Source organism: Prionailurus bengalensis, chromosome B2 (genome assembly GCF_016509475.1).
Source record: "Prionailurus bengalensis isolate Pbe53 chromosome B2, Fcat_Pben_1.1_paternal_pri, whole genome shotgun sequence".
NCBI classification, from domain to species: Eukaryota; Metazoa; Chordata; class Mammalia; order Carnivora; family Felidae; genus Prionailurus; species Prionailurus bengalensis.
The window spans coordinates 63,683,031-63,701,648 of NC_057349.1; the positions used below are offsets into that span (position 1 = coordinate 63,683,031).

The window sequence follows — 18,618 nt, forward strand, 5'->3', positions numbered from 1 at the left end:
TGGGGAGGGGCAGAGAGAGAGGGAGAGAGGGAATCCCAAGCAGGCTGTGTACTGTCAGCACAGAGCCAGACTTGGGGCTCAAACCCATGAACCGTGAGATCATGCCATGAGTCGAAATCAAGAGTCAGACTCTTAACTGACTGACCCAGGCACCCCGAAGCACCGTTTATTCTTTTATTTCATTTTCCTTTTTTGGCGAGTTTGGGGCCCTTAAGTTTTAATATTATATCCTGTTTTATCCTTCTTGGAAATGCAGATTGTGTACATCATAGTAGCATTACATTTTACCTAGACTGGATTGGGTTAAATACACTAACTGGTCAGTTTGCTCTGTTATCAGGGATATCCTTAACATTTTTTTAAATGAGAAAATTATTATTGTATTTGTCTTTTTAAATTTTTTTTTTCAACGTTTATTTATTTTTGGGACAGAGAGAGACAGAGCATGAACGGGGGACGGGCAGAGACAGAGGGAGACACAGAATCGGAAACAGGCTCCAGGCTCTGAGCCATCAGCCTAGAGCCCGACGCGGGGCTCGAACTCACAGACCGCAAGATCGTGACCTGGCTGAAGTCAGACGCTTAACCGACTGCGCCACCCAGGCGCCCCTGTATTTGTCTTTTTAAAAATCACATTATGTAATGGACTAAACATATTTTGTCATAATTTTATTTATTTTTAATGTTTATTTTATTTTTGAGAGAGAGAGAAAGACAGAGCATGAGCAGGCAAAGGGCAGGGAGAGAGGGAGACATGGAATCTGAAGCAGGCTCCAGGCTCTGAGTGGTCAGCACAGAGCCTGACTTGGAGCTTGAACACAGAGCCTGACTTGGAGCTTGAACTCACTGACTGTGAGGTCTTGACCTGAGCTGAAGTTGGACCCTTAACCAACTGAGCCACCCAAGCGCTCCTGTTTTGTGATAGTTTTAAATAGGTGCCTGGGTAGCTCAGTTGGTTAAGCGTCTGACTTCAACTCAGGTTATGATCTCACAGTTTGTGGATTTGAGCCCCACATCGGGCTCTATGCTGACAGCTCAGAGCCTGGAGCCTGCTTCAGATTCCGCGTCTCCCTCTCTCTCTGCCCCTTCTCTGCTTGCGCTCAGTCTCTCTTTCTCTCATAAATAAAGATTTAAAAAAAATTTTTTTAAATTATTTTTTCCCTTTTTGCCTCACGTTTACATGTTGTAATGTCTTCATCTGTGTGAAGATCTGTGATCTTGCTCAAAGTTCAACATTATGGTTGGTATTAGGAAGCCTAATCTCTAAGATGGAGTGAGAATTTATTGAAAAAAAGTCTCATTTGTTTAAAACAAACTGAAATTTCAAAGAAGTTCTAAATACTTTCACCTCTCTCTTAAATTTCTTAAAACATGTTGTATTATCAACATGTAATCTCAATGAGAGTATGTAGTTGCTGTGTTTACTTTTATATTTCAGTATCACTGGATATTGTCATTTTTGAATCCTTCCTTAAATAATTACTGAAACGAATAAAATAAAAATGTTTTAACAGCTGACATTTCCTTAAAAGTGAACTTATCAAAACTTTGGTCTATGTTTTAGAAAGAAAAGGAAAAAAAAAAGGAAGAGAAAAAGAAAGAAAAGGAACCAGAAAAGCCTGCAAAACCTCTTACAACTGAAAAGGTAAAATTCCTTTAAAAAAAAAACCTATTAAGATAACCATTCTATTTTTGTATTCTTATGTGAATGTCTTTGGGATATTTACAATATGTGAATTATCATTCTGTCAGTAAGTATGTTTTGAATGAATATGTGTGCTAAGCATGTCCTTCTAGATTGTCCTATATAAGTTTTAGTTATATATGTACGAGTATAGATCATGTGAGGTCCTCAAGGTCATTCTCTATTAATGACATAAAGAATGGTGTTTTTAGTTTTCATGCACAGACTTCAGTGAAAGTTTAGAGAATGAAGAGTTCATACCTGAAGGGGCCTTCAGAAAAGACTCCATTCATAGGGGTAAGCATTTGAGGTAGATTTTGAATTGTAGGTAGAATTAAAATGGAAGGCAAGAATATATCATTTGGAGAGAACACCTGAGGACAGGCATAGAAAATGAAAATAGACAAAATATATTTAGAAAAAACGTAGTGGAGTTTGAAGAAAGATGATGTTTATGTAAAGAAAGTAGTGAAAAATAAGACCAGTATGGTAGGTTGAACTCAAATTGTAGAAGACTTTAAAGTCTAGGTTGATTATTTCTTAGAGGAAAGCCTGTGGGCATCATTTCCAAGTTTGTAAAGCAGAGATAAACCTAATTCATAATGGTTCTTTTGGAACATTATTTTGGCAGCAGTGTACAAGATAGATGTGACTAGGCAAGCTAGAGGTAAAGAGAACATTAGCTTTTTATTATTACTTTTTTTTTTTTTTTTTTTTTGGAGAGAGAACATGCATGCTTGTGTGCATGCAAGTAGTGGAGGAACAGAGGGAGAGAGAATCTTAAGCAGGCTTCGTGCCCATTGCAGAGCCCAGCTTGGGGGTTGATCTCATGATCTAAGCTGATACCAAGAATTGGATGCTTAACCGACTTAGCTGACTTAACTGACTTAGCTGATACCAAGAATTGGATGCTTAACATCCAGGCACCCCAGAACATTAGCTTTTTTTTTTTTTTTTTTAATTTTTTAAATCTTTTTTATTTTAGAGAAAGAGAGAGTGTGAGCAGGGAAGGAACAGAGAGAGAGGGAGACACAGAATCCCAAGCAGGGTCCAGTCTCTGAGCTGTCAGCATAGAGTCTGACATGGGACTCAAACTCACGAACTGTGAGTTCATGACCTGAGCCGAAGTCTGAAGCTTAACTGACTGAGCCACCCAGGTGCCCCCAGAGCATTATCTTTTTAAAAGGCATTGGTTACATAATTATGGTAGCTTGACTTTGAATGTGTTTGATCATGAAAATATGGAAGCATGGTAAAGGAGTTGTCAGTAAAGGGAACATCCTTGATAGTATTGAAATTTTAAAAATTGACCTAATGCATGCATAAATTACATATATAAGATGCATGCATTTAAAGCATACAATGCAGATACATACTGGTTCGTTCTTTCTTTCTTTCTTTCTTTCTTTCTTTCTTTCTTTCTTTCTTTATAATTTTATTTATTTTTGAGAGAGAGAGTGTGTGTATGAGGGAGAGAGAGAATCACAAGCAGGCTCCGCGCTGTCAGCATGGAACCAAATGTGATGCTCAAACCCGTGGACCTCAAGATTATGACCTGAACCAAAATCAAAGAGTTGGTTGCTTAACTGACTAAGCCACCCAGGTGCCCCTCATTTATTAAAGCAATCTCTACCTTCAAAGAGTTGCAAACATGACTTTAGCACTTAAAATGTACCAAGTATCCCAAGACTCTTCAGTCCTTCATATAGCAAACTCTCCACTATCTAACCCCTTCCTAGAGGTCTCCATTCGTTATACCAGTTAAGACTTGTCCATTGTTGCCTAAACATACTTTCCATTTCTGTTCACTAAGTTTCTCTGCCAAGAATGTCCTTTCCTTTCCCCACATTTTACCTAAAGTTTACTCATTCTACCTTTTCCATGAAGCTCCTCCAAATATCTCAACTAGACAGCATTTTTTCCTTCCTCAAAATACTGGCAACGTTGTCATACATTTGATTTTATTACTTCCTATTTATATTATTGTTTAATCGTATTTTCAGATAACTTTTCTTATCTAGCACAGATGCATAGATGTTTCTTGAGATTATGCATCATTCAGGTGGGGACCAAGTCTTATGTTTCTTTGTTTTTTAACAGTTCTTGTGTGTAGTAGATATTTAGGATAAATATATGTACATTGATTCGCTGATGTTTTTCATCTTTTAGTGTCTTGATTGCAAGGTCATGCAGAACAGTTAATAAACTGCAGCTTATTACTAAAATTAATTTATTAAATACTAAGATTGTAAGAACTTTGCTAAATGGAATTCTTTGCAATATTTATTTGGAATACTTTTCAGTTAAAGTTAATTTTTTTTAATATCACTTTGTTTTAATGATAGTTTAATGAATTAAAATCTTACCTTTCATCAAATTAAGTTTAGATGTTAAATATTACATTTTTTTGAAAGTTGTAATTAAGTTGGTAATTATAACTTGGTTACTTAAGTAGCTTTAATTCTCCTCTGGTAACTTTCTCTATAGCATGCATCAGTAAGCCCTAAGTGAAATGTCTTACAATTTCCTGTTTCATTAGAAAGGAATTTTAAAATCACTAGTAGATGTTATCTTTTGTTTCCAGAAATTGGAAATATCAAAATAGTTTTTGTGATACTTGACAAGATATATCTACTTTTAAAATATCATATATTTATTTTCTCTCTTAAAAAAAAAAACCTTACCATTGAAATATAGTGAGCATTTTGATGTAGTAAACTTACATGTTTCATAGGCTTGTTTGTAAATATTTGCCTTCTATTGCTTCCTGTGAAAAACGGTCACAGCAGTTACCTAAGAACTGAGTCTGTGGGTTGGGAGCTTGAGAAGAGCAGTTCAGAGTGTGTGAACAGTGAGAATCTAGGGTGATTCCTATATTATTTCCTTTTGATACTTAGGTTTTATTAAACTCAGTTCACACATCTTCTGTTATTCTTACTCAACCTACATTAGGACTTCTGCTATTGATGGGAGCCTTGCTGAAAGAATAATCACGTAGAGGGAAACACTTTAGTTCCTATCAAAATTTTGCAGTTAAGATAATGCAGAGTGTATAGGAAGGAAGATATATTTTGTTTTTTAATGTTTATTTATTTTTTTGAGTGAGTGCAAACAGGGGAGGACACAGGAAGAAAGGGGGACAGAGTATCTGAAGCGGGCTCTGTGCTGACAGCAGAGAGCCCGATGTGGATCACAAACTCATGAATTGTGAGATCATAACCTGAGCTGAAGCTGGGCGCTGAATCAACTGAGCCACCCAGGTGCCCCAAGGAAGATACATTTAGAAGTGTTACTATTTGGAAGGGTGTCTGAGTGCTCAGTCAGTTAAGCCTCTGACTCTTGGTTTCAGCTTAGGTCATGATCTCACAGTTCGTGAGTTTGAGCCCCATGGCAAACTTGGGGTTTGCCTCCTCTGCTCCTGTGCTCTCTGTCTCTCTCTTTTTCTGTCTCTCTCAAAATAAATAAATGAAACTTAAAAAAAAAGAAACCAGTGTAACAGTGAGGGAACTGAAAGGAAAATAGTACAAATAAAGAAGCTTTATAGCATCTAGGCATTTTCATATGTGTATTTTCATATGTAATATGCATTTTTCTTTATATTCTCTGTGAACTGATATTTTAAGCAGGCATATATAATCTGCAGAGGAGAAATTAGTAGTAATATTGATGAAAGTAATAGCAATAGTAGAATAAAATCATCAATATAAAGTAATAGTTGGCTTTATTAACTATCTCCTATATTCCAGGAACTTACAGGTGTACAATTTATGTGTACAGTGTGTGTGTAAAGTGACCACCCATGTATTCATGGTATAAATCAGGAAGTAGATCATGGCCAGCACCCCAGAAACTGCCCCACTCAATAGCATTCCCAATAAAAAAAAACTTCCCTTCTCCACAGAAGTGGTAATTTCTTTGCATTTTAGAAATAGTTTTTTACCTTCTCTGCATGTATTTCTAAATAGTGTGTTTTTTTATTTTTTAAACATATGAATGAAGTGATATCACAAATATTCTTTTGTATTTTCCTTTTTTAAAACACTTTTTTTTTTTTAATTTTTTTTTCAACGTTTATTTATTTTTGGGACAGAGAGAGACAGAGCATGAACGGGGAGGGGCAGAGAGAGAGGGAGACACAGAATCGGAAACAGGCTCCAGGCTCCGAGCCATCAGCCCAGAGCCTGACGCGGGGCTCGAACTCACGGACCGCGAGATCGTGACCTGGCTGAAGTCGGACGCTTAACCGACTGTGCCACCCAGGCGCCCCACGTATTTTCCTTTTTTTAGTTAGCATTTTATTTATAAGGGTCAGTCATACTGTATTTAGTTACAGTTTGTTCAGTTAATTGTTTTAGTATTTACATATATATTTATATATATGTTTATATATATTATTTATATATATAAAGTATTTATATAAATATATAAAGTATATATACTTATACTTTATATATATATATAAATACTTTATAAAGTATATAAAGTATTTATATATAAAATATATATAAATACTAAAACAACTGAACTGAATAAATATATATATTCCTTGTTTTATTTATCCATTCCACTGTTGATAAATATTTGGATTATATCCAGGCTTTAGCTGTTACAAATAGTGCTGCTGTGAACACTTTTGTACTTGGATCCAAGCATGCATTTCTTTAGGATATTCTTAGGAATACAATTGTTGGGTCGTGACCTATCTTGAACTTTTCTATAGGATTAAATGGTTTTTCAAATTGTATACCAAATGTTTTCTGGTCTTGCCACATTTTTTTTTTTTTGAAATTTTATTTATTATTGAGAGACAGAGACAGAGTATGAGGTTGGGAGGGGCAGAGAGGGAGACACAGAATCTGAAGCAGGCTCCAGGCTCTGAGCTATCAGCACAGAACCCAATGTGGGGCTCGAACCCACAAACTCTGAGATCATGACCTGAGCTGAAGTTGGACGGTTAACCGGTTAACCGGTTAACCGACTGAGCCACCCAGGTACCCACCACATTCTTTAAAATGTGTGGTGTTTACAGAGATTTTACAATTTGCAGTCTGGTGAGAATGTAATCGTCTCCCATTGTATTTTTAATGTCAGTTTCCTTCATTACTAATTAGGTCAAGTGCCTTTTTCATATGTTAATTATCTTGTTTGGATTTCCTCTTTTGTTGGGAGCTCTGGTTCAGATCTTTTGTCTGTTTTTCAGTTGGATTGCTTACCTTTTTCTCATTCATTTGTACCAGTCTGTGTGTATGTATCACATGTAGAGGATACTCATCTTTTTCCAGTTATATGTTTGTAAATATCTTTGTAACTTTACGGTGGCTGGTTGTATTGGTCTTTTTGTTTCCAGTATTTGAATCAGTGCTAGAGAGCATCCTTGTCTTATTTCTGACATCAAAGGGAAAGCTTTTCACCTGTGTGTTAACTTTATTTCTCACAAAAAACTAGTTATTGTTGGTGGTCCCATTTTATAAATGGAAGAGCCGAGACTCAGAATAGGATTTGCTTAATGTTACCTAGTTTATTTGGAGAATTATTGAGTCTTATTTGGAAAAAGGATTTTACTTCTTTTTTTAAGGCAGCACATATTAAACTTCATTTCATATCTCTTCCTGTGTTTAAAAGAATGAGGCTTGGTAGTTATTTATTCTAGAATACTTTTTCTAAATGCAGTTAACAAGTTATTAACGTTATTAATATGATCTTGACACATAACAGTGGTAATAAATAAATGGTTACTTAAAAATAAGTTAATTTGGGGGTTAAAAGGAATCTTAGTACTCTAGTCCAATCCCTTATTTTATAAAGAAATAAACTAAGTCCTAGGAGGACCCAAGTCACCAAGAAGTAATTTAATCAGTGTGAACAGTTGTTGACAGCTCAGAGATTTGAATGAGGTCTTCTGACTTTAGTCCCAAGCCATGTGTGTGTTTTCTAATTTGACATATATGTCTTCAGGTTCCTTTCTTGTTGTAATTTTTAGTTCTGTACGTCTTACATTGTTTACAATGAACTGTCCAGGGGTCCCTAAAAAAGAACTGTGTGTTTGTATATAACCTCATCTCATGTTATCGTGACTAGTGAATTAATAACTTTTATTGATTTGTCAGTTCTAGTAGGGACTTCTTTAAATAAACTTGTTTTCTCTTTCTCTTTTTCTTTCTCTTTCTCTTTCTCTTTCTCTTTCTCTATTTCTATTTCATTCTATTTCTTTTGTTTAAATTGTATTTTGTACTTATTTAAATCTCATTGAGGTTTACATTTTTTGTGGTGTGAGTATCCATTACTAACAGGGTCAGCTGAAGCCAGGTTTGCTTTCTTTTCTAAGAGTAGAAAGGTAAAACCTAAAAATTTAATGAATCAGGTGATTAATACGGTAGATGCTTTTGACATTTAAATAAGATATCATTTGTGGTTTAGATATTCTGCTAGAAAAATGTGTATCAATTTGACTCTTTCTAAAATAATTATCATACATTTGACATTTCTTTTTCTTTTAAAATGTTTATTTTGCGAAAGCGAGCGAGCAAGAGTGGGGGAGTGGCAGAGAGAGAGAAAGAGAGAATCCCGAGCAGGCTCCACACTGCTAGCACAGAACCTGACATAGGGCATAATCTGACGACTGGAAACTCAGGACCTGAGTTGGATGCTTAACCACCTGAGCCATCCAGGCACCCCACATCCAACATAGCTAATTCATTTAGCTTAAATTTATCTACTAGGCTCTCTTCCAAGTAGCAAATATGTTCATGTAGATGAGAAGTAGTCTTACAGTATAGAAATGTATATGGGTTCTCCTTCAGTTTAAATAATCATATCTTAATTTCTTTTTTGCAAGGTTCTAAGTTTTATAGTTTCTCTTTTTAAAAAGGTTTTCATGTCAAAATACAGAAAATGGACAAATAGTCAATTCCGTGGTGGTGGTGGTGGTGGTGGTGGTGGTGTGGTGGTGGTGGTGGTGTGGTGGTGGTGGTGGTGTGGTGGTGGTGGTGGTGGGGTTAACCCCTTTTAACTTAACTGCTAGTATGCTTCTGGTTTTATTGCTAATTATTACACCCATCATATGGGTTATTATGGGTCAAATTTGGAAACTTCTGAATTGAATGGTAAAAAATCTTTAATGTAGAATGAGCAAACTTTTCTGTAAAGAACCAGATAGTAAATATTTTAGGCTGTGGACTCTAAGCTATCTTTCACAACTACTCAATTCTTTCTTTGTAACACAAAAGCAGTAAATGAGTACTTACAGAAATACTCAGCTGAATTTGTTAGAACCTTCCCTCTCTGCCTCACCAACAACTGAGAATTAGTTGCAGTAGAAGAAGCAGAGTCAGGAAGAGAGCCAGATTCAAGTCCTTGGTCTATGGTTAACTGTCTCCTTGGCAAAGTTAGTTAAATACAGAAACTCCTGTTCTTTACTTATTAATGACAGGGTTTCCTAAATGATCTCTAGAGGTATTCTTGGTAATAATAGCTTTAAATTTAGAATTATTCCATCTACTGAACACAGGGACAGATTCCTAAAATCATTTGAAAATACCCTTAAAGATGTTTTTCAGTACTCTGCAGGGCTGATCTTCAGTCAATGAGTTCTCCGTATTATTTCAGACTAGTTTTTCACCTACCATAGTTCTGATCTCTTAATCAGTTGTTTTACTGTTGAAACACAAAATCTAGGGGTCCCTGGGTGGCTCTGTCAGTTAAGCATCTGACTCCTGCTCGGGTCATAATCTCGCAGTTCGTGAGTTTGAGCCTCGCGTCGGGCTCTGTGCTGTCTGTCAACAACCTGGAGCCTGCTTCAGATTTTGTCTCTCTCTCTCTCTCTGCCCCTCCCCCTGCTCACACTCTGTCTTTCTCTCTCTCTCAAAAATAAATAAACATTAAAAATAACCCCGCAAAATATACTTCAGGAGGAAAGGTAGTTATTCCTAATGCAAGTTACTTTTGTATTTATATCACATATGTACATAAAATTTTGTATGTATATCACATATGTACATAAAATTTGGAAAAAATGGTTTACTTTAAGGTATTTAGGTATTATTTGTTTGAATATTTATCTAAGTGTTAATTGCACCATTGTTTTTCTTAAGTTCTTTTTTCAATTCCAGTTAGTTAACATACAGTGTAATATTAGTTTCAGGGGTACAATAGACAAATGCCAGATGATTGCACCATTGTTTTTATATACAGTGGATATATTAACAATAATTCAGATAGTTTTTTCAAAGAGAAGATATTAATATTTTCATGGATTTTCTTTAAGTTCCTCTCTGAGGTCATTATAAGGAGAGTTAGGACACAATTATATACCTATCTTGGAATATTTTTATGTTTTTATGAACTTCAAATTCTCTTAATGTTCAGTTTTATTTCTTTTTTTTTTTAATTTAAATCTTAGTTAACATATAGTGCAATAATGGTTTGAGTAGAATTCAGTGATTCATCACATACAATACCCAGTGCTCATCACAAGTGCCCTCCTTAATATCTATCACCCATCTAACTCATCTCTTATCCACCTTGCTCCATCAATATTCAGTTTGTTTTCTGTCATTGAGAGTCTCTTGTGGTTTGTTTCATGTATTTTGTTTCTTAAATTTCACATATGAGTGAAATCATATGGTATTTGCCTTTCTCTGACTGTTTTCGCTTAGCATAATATATTTTAGCTCCATGCACATCATTGCAAATGACAAGATTTCATTCTTTCTGGTGGCTGAGTAATATTCCATTGTATAATGTATGAGCTCTTCTTTATCCATTCATCAGTCAGTGGACATTTCAGCACTTTCCATAGTTTGGCTATTGTTGAGTGTTTTGCTGTAAACATTGACATGCATGTAACTCCGAATCTGTATTTTTTTATCCTTTGAGTAAATACCTAATAGTGCAGTTGCTGGATCACAGGGTAGTTCTATTTTTAGTTTCTTGAGGAACCTCCATACTGTTCTAGAGTGGCTGTGTTCCAGTTTGTATTCCCACCGACAATGCAAGGGAGTTCCTCTTTATCCACATCCTTGCCAACACCTGCTGTTTCTTGTTTTGTTTAATTTTAGACTTTCTGACTGGTGTGAGGTAGTATCTCATCCTAGTTTTGATTTGTATTTCCCTGATGATAAGGGATGTTGAGCATCTTTTCAAGTGTCTGTTAGACAGCTGGATGTCTTCTCTAGAAAAGGGACTGTTCATATCTGCTGCCCATCTATTTACTAAGTTACTTGTTTTTTTGTGGTTGAGTTTAATAAGTTCTTCATAGGTTTTAGATATATATTAACCCTTTATCAGAAATGTCATTTGCAAATACCTTCTCCCATTCTGTAGGCTGTCCTTTAGTTTTGTTGATTGTTTCCTTCCCTGTGCAGAGCTTTTTATCTTGATGAAATCCCAGTAGTTTCTGTTTGCTTTTGTATCCCTTGCCTTTAGCAACATGTCTAGTAAGAAGTTGCACTGCCTGAGGCCAGAGAGGTTTTTGCCTGTGTTCTCCTCTAGGATTTTGATGGTGTTCTGTCTCACATTTAGGTCTTTCATTCATTTTGAATTTATTTCTGTGTATGGTGTAAGAAAATAGTCCCGTTTCATTCTTCTGCATGTCTCTGTCCAGTTTTCCCAACACCCTTTGTTGAACAGACTGTCTTTTTTCCATTGGATATTCTTTCTTGCTTTGTCAAAGATTAGTTGACTGTATAGTTGTGGGTCCATTTCTGGGTTCTCTATTCTGTTCTATTGATCTCTGTGTCTGTTTTTGTGCCAGTACCATACTGTCTTGATCTCTACAGCTTTGTAATATAGCTTGAAATCCAAATCACGATGCCTCCAGTGTTTTCATTTTCAGGATTGCTTTGGCTATTCAGTGTCTTTTGTGGTTCCATACAAATTTTAGGATTGTTTTTTCTAGCTCTGCAAAAAATGCTGGTGGTATTTTGATAGGGATTGCATTAAATGTGTAGATTGCTTTGGGTAGCATAGACATTTTAACAATGTTCTTCCAGTCCTTGACCATGGAATGTTTTTCCATTTCTTTGTGTCCTCTTTAATTTCTTACATCATTGTTTTATAGTTTTCAGAGTATAGATCTTTTATCTGTTTAGTTTTATTCCTAGGTGTCTTACTGTTTTTGGTGCAGTTTAAATGGGATCGATTACTTTATTTCTTTTTCTGCTCTTTGTTATTGGTGTATAGAAATGCAACACATTTCTGCACATTGATTTTATATCCTGTGACTTTTCTGAATTCATGTATTAGTTCTAGCAATTTTTTGGTGGAGTCTTTCAGGTTTTCTATATAGAGTGTCACGTCATCTGCAAATAGTGAAAGTTTGACTTCTTCCTTGACAATTTGGATGGCTTTTATTTCTTTTTGTTTGATTGCTGAGGCTAAGACTTCCAGTTTTGTGTTAAATAGTAATGGTGAGAGTGGACACCCTTGTGTTGTTCCTGACCATGTGGGAAAGGCTCTCAGTTTTTCCCCATTGAGGATGATATTAGTTGTGGGTCTTTCATATATGGCCTTTATGATGCTGAGGTATGTTCCATGTATCCCTACTTTGTTGAGAATTTTTATCCAGAATGGATGCTGTATTTTGTAATATGCTTTTCCTGCATCTATTGAGGGGGTCATATGGTTCTTATCCTTTCTTTTATTAATGTGGTGTATCACACTGATTGATTTGTGAATGTAGAACCAGATCCACAGCCCAGAAATAAATCTCACTTGATCATGATGAATAATTCTTTTGAGGTACTGCTGGGTTTGATTTGCTAGTATCTTGTTGAGAAATTTTGCATCCATGTTCATCAGGGATGTTGGTCTGTAATTCTCCTTTTTAGTGGGGTCTTTGGTTTTGAAATCAAGGTATGCTGGTTTTGTAGAATGAGTTTGGAAGTTTTCTTCTATTTCTGTTTTTTGGAACAGTTTGAGAAGAATTAAGTCTTCTTTAAATGTCTAGTAGAATTACCCTGGAAATCATCTGGCCCAGGACTCTTGATTTTTGGGAGATATTTGATTACTGATTAAATTTTTTTGCTGGTTATGGGTCCTTTATTAAAATTACTTTATTTTTATTTTATGTATTATCTAATTTTTATTGGAGAGTACAAGTTGGGGAGAAGGGAAGAGTGAGTGGGCAGAGAGAGAGAGTTAGAGTGAGTCTTCAGGAGGCTCCACATGGGGCTTATTCCTATGACCCTGGAATCATGACCTGAGCTGAAATCAGGAGTCAGACACTCAACCCACTGACCCACTCAGGCACCACTATTTCTTTATTAAGTACAGTATTACCTATTCAGTAGAAAAAAAAATATGCAAACAAGCAAAACATTTAAATAATATGTAATTTCTCATAGACCCTCTATCTAAGGATGGCTGTTGTAAACAACTTGTGTGATAATTTTTTTTTAATGTTCATTTATTTTTGAGAGAGAGAGCAAGAGCAAGCAGGGGAGGGGCAGAGAGAGGGGGGCACAGAGTATTGGAAGCGTGCTCACTGCTGACAGCAGAGAGCCTCACATGAGGCTTGAACTCATGAACCCCGAGATCATGACCTGAGCTGAAGTCAGACATTTAACTGACTGAGCCATCCTGGCACCCCCAATTTGTGTTACAGTTTTCTATGCTTGTGTGCATATTACTTATTGGTATATCCCTTGGTGGGGTACTTTAGTTTAAAAGAGATTATTGGCAATGGCATGTGGTCCCCAAAATATGTGTTATAATTTTTTTAATGTCTTTTTATTTTTTTATTCTTTTAATTTACATCCAAGTTAGTATATAGTGCAACAATGATTTCAGGAGTAAATTCCTTAATGCCCCTTACCCATTTAGCCCATCCCCCCTCCCACAACTCCTCCAGTAACCCTCTGTTTGTTCTCCAGAACTCACGAACTGTGAGATCATGACCTGAGCTGAAGTTGACGCTTAACCGACTGAGCCACCCACGTGCCCCTTGAGTTTATTTTTGTGTATGGTGTAAGAAAGTGGTTCAGGTTCATTTTTCTGCATGTTGCTGTCCAGTTTCCCCAGCACCACTTGCTGAAGAGACTGTCTTTATTCCATTGGATATTCTTTCCCGCTTTGTCAAAGATCAGTTGGCCATATGTTTGTGAGTCCATTTCTGGGTTCTCTATTCTGTTCCATTGATCTGAGTGTCTGTTTTTGTGCCAGTACCATACTGTCTTGATGATTACAACTTTTTAATACAGCTTGAAGTCTGGGATTGTGATGCCTCCTGCTTTGGTTTTCTTTTTCAAGATTGCTTTGGCTGTTCAGGGTCTTTTCTGGTTCCATACATATTTTAGGATTGTTTGTTCTAGTTCTGTGAAGAATGCTGGTGTTATTTTGATAGGGATTGTATTGAATGTGTAGATTGCTTTGGGTAGTATTGACATTTTAACAGTATTTGTTCTTCCTATCCAGGAGCGTGGAATCTTTTTCCATTTTTTTGTGTCTTCAATTTCCTTCATAAACTTTCTATAGTTTTCAGCATATAGATTTTTCACCTCTTTGGTTAGGTTTATTCCTAAATATTTTATGTTTTTTGGTGCAATTGTAAATGGGATCGATTCCTTGATTTCTATTTCTGTCGCTTCATTGTTGGTGTATAGGAATGCAACCGATTTCTGTGCATTGATTTTATATCCTGCAACTTTGCTGAATTCATGGATCAGTTCTAGTAGGTTTTTGGTGGAATCCTTTGGGTTTTCCATATAAAGTATCATGTCATCTGTGAAGAGTGAAAGTTTGACCTCCACGTGGCCAGTTTGGATGCCTTTTATTTCTTTGTGTTGTCTGATTGCTGAGGCTAAGACTTCTGATACTATGTTGCATAACAGTGGTGAGAGTGGACATCCCTGTCATGTTCCTGACCTTAGGGGGAAATCTCTCAGTTTTTCCCCATTGAGATGATATTAGCATTGGGTCTTTCATATATGACTTTAATGATCTTGAGGTATGATCCTTCTATCCCTACTTTCTTGAGGGTTTTTATAAAGAAAGGATGTTGTATTTTTTCAAATGCTTTCTCTGCATCTATTGAGAGGATCATGTAGTTCTTGTCCTTTCTTTTATTGATGTGATGAATCACATTGATTGTTTTGTGGATATTGAACCAGCCTTGCATCCCAGGCATACATCCCACTTGGCCATGTTGAATAATTTTTTTAATGTATTGTTGAATCTGATTGGCTAATACCTTGTTGAGGATTTTTGCATCCATGTTCATCAGGGAAATTGGTCTATAGTTCTCCTTTTTAGTGGGGACTCTGTCTGGTTTTGGAATCAAGGTAATGCTGGCTTCATAGAAAGAGTTTGGAAGTTTTCCTTCCATTTCTATTTTTTGCAACAGCTTCAAGAGAATAGATGTTAACACTTCCTTAAATGGTAGAATTCCCCTGGAAAGCCATCTGGCCTTGGGCTCTTGTTTTTTGGGAGATTCTTGATTACTGATTTAATTTCTTTACTGGTTATGGGTCTGTTCAAATTTTCTGTTTCTTCCTGTTTCAGTTTTGGTAGCTTATGTTTCTAGGAATTTGTCCATTTCTTCCAGATTGCCCATTTATTGGCATATAATTGTTCATAATATTCTATTTTATTTCTGTTGTGTTGGTTGTGATCTCTCCTCTTTCATTTGTGATTTTATTGGATCCTTTCCTTTTTCTTTTTGATCAAACTGGCTAGTGGTGTATCAATTTTGTTAATTCTTTCAAAGAACCAACTCTTGGTTTCATTGATCTGTTCTGCTGGTTTTTTGGGGGTTTTTTTGTTTGTTTGTTTTGGTTTTGGTTTTGATAGCATTGATTTCTGCTCTAATCTGATTATTTTCTGTCTGCTGTTTTTGGGTTTTGTTTCTGTTTTCTCCAGCTCTTTAAGGTGTAAGGTTAGGTTGTGTATCTGAGATCTTTCTTCCTTCTTTAGGAAGGCCTGGATTGCTATATACTTTCCTCTTATGACTGCCTTTGCTGTGTTCCAGAGGTTTTGGGCTGTGGTGTTATCATTTTCATTGGCTTCCATGCACTTTTTAATTTCCTCTTTAACTTCTTGGTCCAGTGTGTCATTCAAAATCATTGTTTCCTTGTTTATTTTCTGATTAGATGATCTGTCCATTGCTGCAAGGGGGGTGTTGAAGTCCCCTGCTATTATGGTATTACTACCAATGAATTGATTTATGTTTGTTATCAACTGATTTATGTATTTGGGTGTTGCCACATTTGGAGCATAAATATTTACAATTGTTAAGTCTTCTTGGTGGATAGACCCCTTGATTATGATATAATGCCCTTCTTCATCTCTTGTTAGTCTTTATTTTGAAGTCTAGATTGTCTGATATAAGTGTGGCCACTCTGGCTTTCTTTTGTTGACCATTAGCATGATAGATGGTTCTCCATCCCCTTTCTTTCAATCTGAAGGTGTCTCTAGGTCTAAAGTGGGTCTCTTGTAAACAGCATATAGATGGATCTTGTTTTCTTATCCATTCTGCTACCCTGTGTCTTTTGATTGGAGCTTTTAGTCCATTGACATTTAGAGTACTGAAAGACATGAATTTATTGCCATTATGTTGCTTGTAGAGTTGGAGTTTCTGGTGGTATTTCTGGTCCTTTCTAGTCTGTGTTGCTTTTGGTATGTATGTATGTATGTATGTATGTATGTATGTATTTTCTTCCTTTTCTTTCTTTCATTCTCTGTCTTTTTCTTTCCCTTCCTTCCTTCCTTCCTTCCTCCTTCCTTCCTTCTTCCTTCCTTCCTTCCTTCCTTCTTCCTTCCTCCCTTTCTTTCTTTCTTTCTTTCTTTCTTCTTTCTTTCTTTCTTTCTTTCCCCTCCCTTCCCCTCCCCTCTCCTTTCCTCTTTTCTCCCCTCAGAGAGTCCCCCCTAAAATTTCTTGCAGGGCTGGTTTAGTGGTCACAAATTCCTTTACTTTTTGTTTGTCTGGGAAACTTTTAATCTCTCCTTCTATTTTGAATGACAGCCTTGCTGGATAAAGAATTCTTGGCTGCATATTTTTCTGTTTCAGCAGATTGAATATATCCTGCCACCTCTTTCTGGCCTGCCAAATTTCTGTGGGTAGATCTGCTGCAAACCTGGTCTGACTTCCCTTATAGGTTAAGGACTTTTTTTCCTTTGCTGCTTTCATGATTCTTTCCTTGCCTGAGTATTTTGTGAATTTGACTATGATATGCCTTGTTGATGATTGGTTTTTGTTGAATCTACTGGGAGTCCTTTGTGCTTCCTGGATTTTGATGTCTGTGTCTTTCCCCAGTTTAGGAAAGTTTTCTGCTATGATTTGCTCACATAGCCTTTCTACCCCTTTTTTTCTCTCTTCCTCTCTGGGACCCCAGTGATTCTGATGTTCCTTTTTAATGAGTCACTGATTTCTCTAATTCTTCACTCATGCTCTTTTACTTTGTCTCCCTTTTTTTTTTCTGCTTCATTATTCTCCATAAGTTTGCCCTTTGTATCGCTCATTCGCTGCTCTGCCTCATCTATCCTTGCTGCTGTGGCATCCATTAGAAATTGCAGCTCAGTTATAGCATTTTTTATTTCATCCTGACTAGTTTTTACTTCTTTTATCTCTGCAGAAAGGGATTCTAATCTGTTTTCGACCCCAGCTAGTATTCTCATTATCGTCATTCTAAATTCTTGTTTAGACATCTTGCATATAGCTTGTTGGTTAAGTCCCTGGCTATCATTTCTCCCTGCTCTTTCTTTTGGGGTGAATTCCTTCGTTTTGTCATTTTGAAGGAAGAAAAGGAATTAATCAGGTAACAAAAATTTTTTTAATTAAAATTAAAAAGTCATAAACAGCATACACACAAAAAAAAATCAAATAAAAGATTTATTAGAGAAAAAGGGGGGAGGAAAATGTTTGAAAATTTGAAAAAATGAATACAATGAAATAGAATAAAATGAAATGATGGAAGTAAAATAGAATTTGAAAAATTTACAAAAACTAAAAAGTATAGTAGAAAAAAATTAAATTTTTTAAATAAAAATTGAAAGTAAAAATGAACTTCTTCTCTTTCTGTATTCAAGAAAAAGAAATGAGGGGCGCCTGGGTGGCTCAGTCGGTTAAGCGGCCAACTTCGGCTCGGGTCATGATCTTGCGGTCTGTGAGTTCGAGCCCTGCGTCGGGCTCTGTGCAGACAGCTCAGAGCCTGGAGCCTGTTTCAGATTCTGTGTCTCCCTCTCTCTGACCCAGCCCCGTTCATGCTCTGTCTCTCTCTGTCTCAAAAATAAATAAACGTTAAAAAAAAAATTAAAAAAAAAAAAAGAAAAAGAAATCAAAAAGAACAAAAAAAGAAAATTGAATAGATGGACCAGTGAACAGACTGAAATATGATTGAAATTACATCGTTTTCCCCTAGAGGTCAAACTATGAAGCATTTGTAGTCCATAAACTAAGCAGGCATAAAGACTTGTGGTGTTCCTGAAGATCTAGGTTGGCCCAGTTGGGTGGGGCTTAGTGCAGCATCTCTGTTCTCCATTAGATGGCGCCACTTAGCTTACTGGGATGAATTGTTGTGGTGCTTGTAGGTGTATATGTACCTGCGCAGGAGGGGTGAAAATGGCATCACCCAGCTACCTAGTCTCTAGTATCGCAACTCTGTTCTCCCCAGTCTGTAATCGCACACCTGTCCTTTGTCTCCAGCTTCCATCCACTCCCTGCTTTTATACTGTCTGTGACCAAGCCGTCAAGTTGCCAGGCAGCACCTCCCTCCTGAGTTTTATCCCAGATGCGGCTGTTTTTCCCGACCCCTTATGTCTGAGAGACTGCTACTTTGACCTGTTCTGCCCCCTGTGGGAGGGTCTCACCGAGCAATGGCCAGGTGCTGGCAGCACCCAGGAACGTTCGTGGGACCATGCTGCTCCCTATGCCCAGAGACTGAGGCTGGGTGCCAGCCCACCCCAGAAAAAGTTCATGTGATCTTGTAGCAGCAGCGTTTCAG

The 18,618-nt window shown here is 36.7% G+C and overlaps 1 protein-coding gene across 3 annotated transcripts in view; it reads left to right on the top strand.

Annotated features, from left to right (window-relative positions):
- The window catches only part of SMAP1 (small ArfGAP 1), a 202,943-nt gene that overhangs the window by 115,675 nt on the left and 68,650 nt on the right, over positions 1-18,618 (top strand). For all 3 annotated transcript variants that reach the window (XM_043591751.1, XM_043591749.1, XM_043591750.1), the window contains exon 6: positions 1,565-1,645. In XM_043591751.1, the coding sequence (XP_043447686.1) occupies positions 1,565-1,645 (81 nt within the window). The remainder of the gene's footprint in view (positions 1-1,564; positions 1,646-18,618) is intronic.